The sequence below is a fragment of the Chiloscyllium plagiosum genome, chromosome 24 (assembly GCF_004010195.1).
Source record: "Chiloscyllium plagiosum isolate BGI_BamShark_2017 chromosome 24, ASM401019v2, whole genome shotgun sequence".
Classification (NCBI taxonomy): domain Eukaryota; kingdom Metazoa; phylum Chordata; class Chondrichthyes; order Orectolobiformes; family Hemiscylliidae; genus Chiloscyllium; species Chiloscyllium plagiosum.
Window position 1 is genome coordinate 36,395,851 of NC_057733.1, and position 10,243 is coordinate 36,406,093.

The window sequence follows — 10,243 nt, forward strand, 5'->3', positions numbered from 1 at the left end:
CTTTGTAGAGTGAAATGGTAAGGGAACAGTGAATGGTTAAAAGTACTATAATATATGATTGTGAAGTTAGGTTTAAACTTGCCTACTTTTAAGTACAGTATGCTCAACTCGAGCAAGAAAGCCCTGGAGGGAGGCAGGATGCCAATATGAATATCTTAAGAGGTAATTAACAGCTATTTTAACAGGGTTTTTCATCTCTAACAGTGGGTGCACAGGTGTCTCAGGTTTCCTGGAACTCTCCAGCAGCAGCAAGAAAACAGCAGCAAATGAGGGAACTAAAATGTAACAAGCAAATAAAAATCCCATAAGTACTGACATTGCACAGCTGCTTCCTTGCTCACAGGAGTCATGAGTGCCAGAACCAAAGCCACATGAGTACAAGATATGTCTGGGAGCAAGTACTTGGGATGCGAAAGATTCAGGTGTCTTGACTGTTATAATCACCCTTTAGTGCTCACTAGCAACGACTGCAGCTACAGGAGCAGCCATATAAGAGGAGGAGAAATGCAAAGTGACCATGATACAAGTAGCTGTAACTGCTGTTCTGGACCTCCTCATAAAATCAAGATTTAGTTAGGGCCTATTAATAGCCCACCTGATCGCTAATGTTATTACACCACTGCACCAACCACCATGCATCCCTGCCTCCAACACAAGCAGCACAAATCAACAAAACTTCCCTTTCACTAACAGCAATTGCTCAATTTAGTCTTGTCCTACCATTCATCACAAGATGGAACTTGTCAGGCTGCTGACAAAAGCAATCAAGGTGTGAAATAGGAACAAAGGATCAGAAATAGGCCATTCTGTCCATCGAGCCTGCTCCACCATTTAATTCTCAACAAGAAGGGGTTGGGGGAACACAGCAAGTCAGGCAGCATTAGGAGGTGGAGATGTTTTGGAAATTCTTGAAGTAGTACAAACCCAAAATATCGACTTCTTCACCTCCTGATGCTGCCTGGCATGCTGTGATCCTCAACCCTCCTGCTTTTTTACTTTGGATTCCAGCATCTGCAGTTTTTCTGTCTCCACCATTCAGTTATATCAGGCTGACCACCTACCTCAATGTTTTCCTCGTGTGCTACCCACATATCCAATGATGTCATTAGTACCCAGAAATCTATCGATCCTGTCTTCAACATAGTCATTGATAGAGCCTCCATGCATCCAAGGCAAAGAATTCCAAAAATTCACCACTCTAAGTGAAGAAATGTCTTCTCATTTCAGTCTTAAATGGTTGTCTCAAATTCTGAGACTGCATCCCCTGGCTCTATACTCACCAGCTAGGGAAGACATCTATCTACACCCAAATAAAATGAAGAACTGCGGATGCTGGAGATCTGAAACAAAAACAGAAATTGCTGGAGAAATTCAGCAGGCTTGGCAGAATCTGCGGGAAAAAAGCAGAGTTAACGTCGAGTCCAGAGACTCTGCAGCAGTTTCTGTTTATCTATCGACATCCACCCTGTCAAGTCTTTTGAAAATGTTGTTAACTGGTGCAAGTATTAATTTTTTATGTAACTTAAGAATTAAGCAGCAACTTCGTATAACATTGTGTAACATGCTCATGTGCATATCCCTGTACAACTATAAATTGTAATCTCTTATTGCTTTGCCTTTTTCTGCTCTGCCGAAGTAGTACAAACTCTATCGCTTCAGCAGAGCTGTAAGGAGGCAGGCAACTTCAGCTCTTGGCTGCATTGCTCAGATGCTCTTGGCAGGTGTCCTTTGGGTTTTAAAGCTCAAGAGGGTTCTGTCAAAGATTGTTCCCTACCTCCATCTGTGTAGTGCTAGACTCAGCCATTTGGGTACCAACTATTACATGGGGCACTAACTGGGAGCACTTTGAGCACAGTCTCTATTACATGTCACCTTTCATGGTCCAACTGATTTCCCTGCTAGCAATCAACTTTTAGAGAATTGTGTTGTGAAACACTGAAGAATTGGGAGCAGAATTTTACTAATTGTGTTTCATAAAATTGCAACCATTTGTGAGGACCTGCATTCACAAATCAGACTGTTGCACGTGATGCTCCATGAAGATAGATGGTCACTCTTTACAATGATATTTTTGCCCATGGAAAGACCTACAAGGTCATGTCAATGCTCATATCTGTTGCACTACTTCTTCATAGTTAGCATTAACTTGTGTATCAATCATACTGTAGTTACATTAGTGGCTGTTATACTGGTTTAAGCCTTCATCTAATTGATGTTGAAGAGTTTACCAACAGTGTGTTATCACCACACTTCTGGAAACCTGTCAGTTGTTAAGCTGAAGCATTGTTCTAAGAAAGACTTTTCTCCAGCTGCCAGTAACATTATGACTGCAGGCTCACCTTTACCTAATGTATTGTGCTCTCTTCAACAGCAAGGATGGCAAGAAGTGACATATAGGAAAGAGTATCGGAATGTCAAACAGAGAGATGAACAACATTTATTGAGGGTCAGAGTGAGGGAGCAGCTCTACTTTGCACTAAAATAAAAAAAGTGTGTCAGTAGTGAATTGTCAAATAGATATATGAAGAAATGCACATAGAAGAATGGGCACACTTGGAAGATAAATTGTGACATTATGTGCAGAAGGTTTGCAAAGGCTGAACAAAGGGATCAAGCTGATGCACAGTTTAGGATGTGGTTAAATGTTTAATTGAAATTAAATTTCCAGAACTGATTATGTTATTAAATTCTTACCCACATTACATCCAGGAACACAGCCCCACATCCTTGTCTCTGAGCCAAGCTTCCTCCTCTTTTCTATAGGGAGAAGCATCTACCCACAATCCCTTGGATATTACAGTGTGAAGTCTAAGGAGGCATCTGTGAGTGGAGATGCAACTTTGCCATATTGGGAATTCATTACTTTGAACTGCTTCCTGTTTCTCTATGTCCATAATTCATACTTTTTGCAGTACCCCTTTAAGTAGTTCAGTGGACGTACAATGTTACAAGTCCCATTATGCCCGTTTAGACTAATTGTTTGGGGAATCCAGAAAAGAAATGTGAATGCAGTAACTGGGTTAAAAAGTCACTGACATACCTGTTCCAGTTACTTCCTTGCTTCCGATATGCTATTGTGCATTATTTCTTCAGAGTAGATTTGAATTTTTCAGCTACAGAAATTATTTGTGGATTCTATTCTTTGGTTGTACTATAATTGTGTTTTTTTAAAAACGACAGAATGCTATTTTGTCTAGAAGGCAGCTGCCTCAAATGGTTTTCATTGCTATTGTCAGCCAAAACTTACCTGAACACTGAAATCTGATGTTATCTTTCATTGAGAGAAGGTTCAACTTGACAGAAATGTCACAATATTTTGGGGGCCACAATTTCATACCTGTTTAGCTAAAGTCAGAGGTGATGCTGCTTGGGATCAAAATTAGTTGATAAAATCATTAAATACTGGACGACTGAAACAATAGTTTAAAAGTCTGAGTATGTTACATGAAGGTTACAGAAGCAGGTTTGCCAAGTTGTAGATATATCTATTCTTTCACTGACAACCTATTTGAATGGCAAGAATGCACATGCAAAACTAATACGATTAAGATATTCAAAAGGTAAGTACAGTATTTGCATTTGCAAGAACTTAAGAGCAAAGTCAACCCCTATTAAATGGCTCTTAGACGTTGGATCTGATGAGCATCGGTAACCTTTGGGCAAGGTCTGCAAAATAATGTGTTAACTAAACAGGGCTGACCTTAAGGTGGGTAACCTGCAACACCACAGTGGCCAGGTTCTGTCGTGGTTCAGAGTAAAAGATTGAATAGCGACCAGTTTACTGCAAGCCAGCAACGGAGTGCCACAGCTACATTTGCAAGAGTACGTGGGTGAATAGACTGGATGACTCAATGAAGAAGGTTGAGGTACAGTGTAGTACAGGGGTACAACACAAAGCACAACATGCTGAACCATAATTAACAAAATTGGTGGTGGGTTTTACGTCAGTTCAGCCTTATTCAGGAGATAAGAGTTTCTTTCAAAGAAAATTCACAAGGATGACATTTTCCTGAAGTTGGATCTATTACCATCTTCAACTGCAAAAGTGACCTGTTGTTTCAAGTACCTGAAAACTCCTCAAAACTGCATCGTGGAAATTCTGAGTCATGTAGAGCAAATACAAAAACAAATAAAATATATGGTAAATATAGAATATTTTTGTGGTATGTCAATCTGGCCATTGTCTGTTTCTGCACAACACAGGTACCCTTAAAGAAGCTGGTGAGTAGCTGACAGTCAGTGAGTAAATTACTTTAAGATAGAAAAGTATTTAAAATGGCCTCAAGTACCTAACCTGAAACCATGGACAATACTGAATCCATTTACGTGGAATAGAAAGTACAAAGAGAGTGACACAGAATTTGAATTTAAGGAATCCAGTAATGTGTGGCTGTAATATGTTGTGTACTTAAAGAACTATTATCCAATGAAGTAAAGAACCATGCAAAATTGAAGCAATACCTCACTGGAATATGCAGATAAATTGAAAGACTTATTTGAATGATAAAAGCAAAACAGTAGTTAGAAAACTCAAATGACAATATCAGATGAATTCTGGAAAAGGGTCTGAAAACATCCTTTTGCACAGGGTTTTGGTTTGTTAAAAGTAAGATAAAGCATTCTGAGAGGAGCTAATCGTTCCAGCTGCTTTAAAAATGTGTAAGTGACGTCTCTGAAGAGGCAGCACAAAAGTGAAGGCCACACCACTTTCCCATGGCACAGTTGGTAAAAAATTGAGATACAAGCAGAACAGCTTTGTGAATGCGAGCAGTCTGCAGTTCAGTTGGATGAGACAACTGCAGCACTATGATTTAGTAGGGAACATTTTGAAAGATTTTCTTGTTTATGAGGCTTTACCAGAATTTTCAACAGCTGAAGAAATATTCAAGTAACTGGATAATTTAGTGGAATCAAAATTGCTCAAGTAGGAGTAGCGAGTTGCTGTTGGCATAGATAGTATTGATACCATGGTAAGCAGTAGGCATGGTGCTGCAAGAAAAAATGCTGTTAAGCTGTAAGTAATTGTGGCACATTCTATTTTGTATCTTCAAAATCATTACTTGAAAAAGGACGGGTTTGAATTGCATTGTTCAACTGTAGACAAGAGAACTATGAATTTTATGTCCAAACAGAAGGCCAAACCTGTGAATTCAACTATCTACAAAACAATGTTAAGAAATGAGTGCAGCATTTAAAAATAAAAAGTACTGGTTAATTTCAAATTGGAGAATAACTTACGAATGTCATTGTCAAACATTAAGTATTGACAGATTGCAGTGAGAAACAGGCACAGTCATCTCGCTGATATCTGTTAAGAAAACATCTATTTTCAGCATTATTAACACACTTTTCATGAAACATTTCATATTGAGTGTTATTGATATGTTTCAACTAAAAAAGCTCAAGAACCACTGACTTAAGATGCTTTGATAAATGGAAAGTAGTGTCTAACTGTACAATAAGAAATGCTAACAGATTTCAAGATGTTTTCTGGTTCCACAATTAATGATATTTATACTGTAACAGGGTGTGGCAATTTAAACAGGATAATCTGATAAATAAGGTGCTTCAGTTTTATCAAAGACAGTTCCATTATGCGTTACTTTTACAAGACTATCTAAATTCTCAAGACTGTCACAAATGCACAGATTGGCTGTAGTTCAGTTGACTGTATAGAACAAGGTAACGGCATTGTGTGAAAAAGGCAAATCATTTAGCTAATTTTGTGCCAAGAAGAATGTAATTTCAGGTAGAATTGTTTTTTGATAGGGATAAGACCAAGTAATGTTTACAGAGAATACTGTCATTGATTGGTTCCAGAAATTAAAAAAAAATTAAATCAATAATGAAACATTTCATTGAATGGGATTTGTCTAATAAACTGCATATTTATACCTTCACAGAGCTTTCAATGAGAAAACTGCATTTTTTGCAACACATCATAAATATTGCAAATGTATGAAAATCGATTCTCTTTTCCATAATGATTCCAATCAAACACAATATTTAAGCTACTTGAGGAAATCCACAAAATATCCATTTATGTTTTTCCAGGTTAAAGTGCTCGGGTCAAAATCAGCTCCTTTCTTATGTAGCTTTTCCATTTCAACTCACACCACCTAGGTTCAGAAACATTGGATTAACTAAAATCAAGTCTGAGCAACTATATCAATCTCAAGGATGCCCAAAACAGTCCTGTGATAAAAGTAGTACCAATACTAGTTTCATAGTTACTAAAATATATATATAGCTACTAAGTAATCAAGTTCAGTCTCTATCAAGTAAACCAACTCAAAAACAATGCTTAGTAAATGACTGTAGATTTCAGCATAAAATATGATTAATTCAAAAGACTATCTCAGGAAGGTGAAAACATCTTTTGCCCCTCTTTTGCCTTCTTGTACTGATTTTGGAGATGGTGTAGCAGAGGTCCCTCCATATGGGCAGCCATCAAATTCTAAGTGATTCAATGTACACTCCACAGCTGGGATGTATCCACTGTCCCACATTCCGGTCCCACACAGCTTGCACAAGTCATGTAGACTGCAGGGGATTCTAGGCAAGAGACGAAATTGGTACAAAAGGCTCCGTGCCTATAGGGAAGAAGAAGAAAATGTGTCAGATAAAACAAATAGGATTGAATGAGATTTGTCTTTTCAAGGATTTTAATGTGAGAACAATTACACTACCTCTATTTACATAAATAAAAAAAGCTATATTTAAAGTCAATTTATGGTGGCTTTGCTTTATTCTCCAATAAATCCATGGAGAAAAATGATGATCAGTTAGAGCAAAATTTGCTGGGTTCACAAAAAGGTGGAAGAGAATGCTTTAGTTCTTCAGTCTACAAATTACTATGGCTTTTTTTGTCCATGACTGGCAGCACACCACTTGACCTTTGCACTGGGGAAAAGACAATGTAACCACTTATTTTGTTACATATATGTCTCTGATAAAACTGCACTACTGCAGTTTGACCTTGAGTAGCACCACTACTTCCCCCTCCTCAAAAAAATGGAAACATAAACCAGAATTCATCTTTCTCTGGAATTAATTTTAGGTAAACTTGTTTTAAAACAGCCTGTTTTGCAATTCATACACACAATAGCCCATTACTGGAGATTAACATGGTCTTTTGAAACATTTACGAACACTGTTCAGTTCAGCTATTCAACAGCTACTAGAGCCTAGCTGTTGTTAACAACAATATTTTAAAATTTCAGCAGCTGTCATTATGTTAAATATGGTTTTGGACTGCAGTGAACTTTGGGGCAAAGTAATGCAAATCCTGAGCATTATGTAGGAAAATGTTTGTTGCATGTTTTTGTCTCATTTTTATCCTTTCCACAAAAGAATAAGTCACAAACTCATAAACAAACAAAAAAAATGCACAAAAATACCACAAAAAGAACTATTTCCTCATACAGAAAAAATGAGCAGGAAACAACAGATTTACAGCGTTGTAAGATTTCAAGTCTTTTTTTCTAATCCAACAATAGAATAAAATGCTAAAAGACAATTTGTGCTACAGGACTTACATATTTAATACATAACCTTAGAAACAAAAACACACTGATATAAGTGCTGCAAATCAGTATCTCTTTAAAAAAGCAACCTTTTATACATCCATCCGAACATGCAATTTGGGAGGAGTAGGCCATTTGAACCTGCTCTACCATTCAATAAGATCACAGCCGATGTGCGAGTGCAGCCTCAAATCCACATTCCTAATGATTCCTAATAATCGTTCAACACTTTGCTTCCCAAGCATTTTTCTATACGTATTTTAAAAACATTCAAGGACTTTACTTCCAACATCTTTTCAGGAAGAGTTTAAAAGCCCCACAATCCTCAAAGAAACAAAAGGCTTCATCATTGTTTTAAATGGGTGACGTTGATTTAAATGTTTGCATAAATTACTTCTTATTCTTCTAAGCTCTAGCAGATACAAGCCTAGCCTGTTCAATCTTTCCTTACAAGGATATGTGCCCATTCCAGGTATTTGTTTCGTAAATCTTCTCTAAGCGGTTCAATGCAGTTACATCCTTCCTTAAATAAGGTGACCAGTGCACAATATTCCCGATGCGGTCTTGCTTGTGCCCTGTATAAATGAAGTAGAACCACCTTACATCTGCATTCAATTTCCTTTGGAGATAAATAATAATATTCTATTAAATTTTGTAATTATTTATTGTATCTGCATTCTAGCCATTGCAAATCATGCATGGGGACACGCAGATCCCTCTGAATCTCTGAACTTTTCAGTCTTTCACCATTTAGATAAAATGCTTCTCTTTCACTTTTCAGGCAAAAATGGATAATTTCACATCTCCCACATTATATTCCATTTACCACATTTTTGCCCTCTCAATTAACCTATCAATATATTTTTGTAACCCCTTTATGTCCCCATCTCAACTTACTTTCAAACTATTTATGTGTCATCAACAATCATACCTGCTGTCCCTTCATTCAAATAATTTATATAAATTGTAAACAGTTAAGGTTTCAGTGCCAAACCCTTTGGCATACATCTCATTATATCTTGCCAACCTGAATAAAGCAGAGCAGTCTCGGTTTCCTGTTAGCCAACTGACCTACTATCCATGACAAAAGCTACCCCTACACTATAAGCTTTTATTTTATGCAAATACCCTTGACATGGCACCTTTTAAAATTATTTCTAGAAATCAATGTACAGTACATCCATCTGTACTCCCTTACTCACAGCACGTTACTTCCTCAATAAACTCCAACTAACTCATTAAACATGATTTCCCTTTCACAAAACTAATCCTCATCTTACCCAAGTGCACTGCTATAATCTCTTTCACAATAGCTTGTTATTAATAATAGTTAACAATAATAATCTTAATGTTAATAGATTATTATAATAATAGCTTCAAACATTTCCCCCATGAATGATGTTAAGCTAATTGGCCTGTAGATTCTCTTCCTTTTTGATAAAGGAATTACATTCATCATTTTCAGACCTAATGGGACTAACACTCACTTTATTTACATTTTTCTTCTGTAAGTATTTAAAGAAACTCATACTATTTTTACACTCCAGGCTAGCTTTCTTTTGTACTAATTTATTTGCGTTATTAATTTTCGGTCATTCTTTGCTATTTCTTGTATTCTTTCGAGTCTTCTGACCTGTTACTTATCGTTGGACAATTATCTACTTTTTCTTTCCTTCAAGTGTGATACTAACATTAATATTTCTTGTCAACCACAGGCTGGTTAGTCCTTTGGAATTTTTCTTACACATTAGAATGTATCTATCCTACGTATCTTAAAGTATCCCTTTAAATATCTGCCACTGTGTTTCAATTGACCTATCCTTTAACTTCATTTGGAAATTGTTTAGCCAACTCTGCTTTCATGCCTTCATTATTGCTCTTACATAAATTTCCAACAATAGTCTTGGACGCATTCTTTTCTCTCCCTGAACTGAATGCAAAATTCAAACAACTGCTGCTAACTGGAGGTATCTAAACTGTGAAATCATTAAGTAATTCCATCTCATTGAACCCATACCAGGTCTAGTTTAGCATGTTCTTTAGTTCGCTCCAGAACATGCTGTTTGAAGAAACTATTCTGAAAAGTTTCTGTGAACTTCTCATCTAGGCGATCTTTACCCATTTGACTTTTCTAGTTGGTATGTAGATTGAAATATCCCATGATTATCGCTGTGGTTTTCTGACAAGCTTTCATCATTTCTTCCTTTATGCCGCACCCTACAGTTAGAGGGCTTGTTTACCACTCCCATAATTGATTTTTTGCCTTTATTGTTCTTTATTGCTATCCAAATTGTTTCCACATCTTGGTTTCCTGAACTTAGGTAATCCCTCTCTATTGTGCTGACATAATAATTAACTAACAGGACCATTAATTCACCTTTCCTATTTTCTCATCAGTGCTAAGTGTACTGTATCCTCCTAGATTTAGGTCAATAGACAATAGATAATAGACAATAGGTGCAGGAGTAGGCCATTCTGCCCTTCGAGCCTGCACCACCATTCAATATGATCATGGCTGATCATCCTTAAATCAGTATCCTGTTCCTGCCTTATCCCATAACCCTTGATTCCACAATTCTTGAGAGCTCTATTCAACTCTTTCTTAAATGAATCCAGAGACTGGGCCTCCACTGCCCTCTGGGGCAGAGCATTCCACACAGCCACCACTCTCTGGGTGAACAAGTTTCTCCTCATCTCTGTCCTAAATGGCCTACCCC

General features: G+C 37.2%; 1 protein-coding gene across 4 annotated transcripts in view; it reads right to left on the minus strand.

The window, feature by feature from the left end:
- Positions 1-1,376: 1,376 nt before the first annotated feature.
- Positions 1,377-10,243, minus strand: part of tbc1d16 (TBC1 domain family, member 16) — a 134,757-nt gene continuing 125,890 nt past the window's right edge. For 3 of the 4 annotated variants that reach the window (XM_043714802.1, XM_043714800.1, XM_043714801.1), the window contains one exon: positions 1,378-6,593. In XM_043714802.1, the coding sequence (XP_043570737.1) occupies positions 6,354-6,593 (240 nt within the window). In that variant the 3' untranslated portion in view covers positions 1,378-6,353. Of the gene's footprint in view, positions 6,594-10,243 lie in introns of all 4 variants that reach the window. The other variant, XM_043714803.1, reaches the window with a different exon arrangement.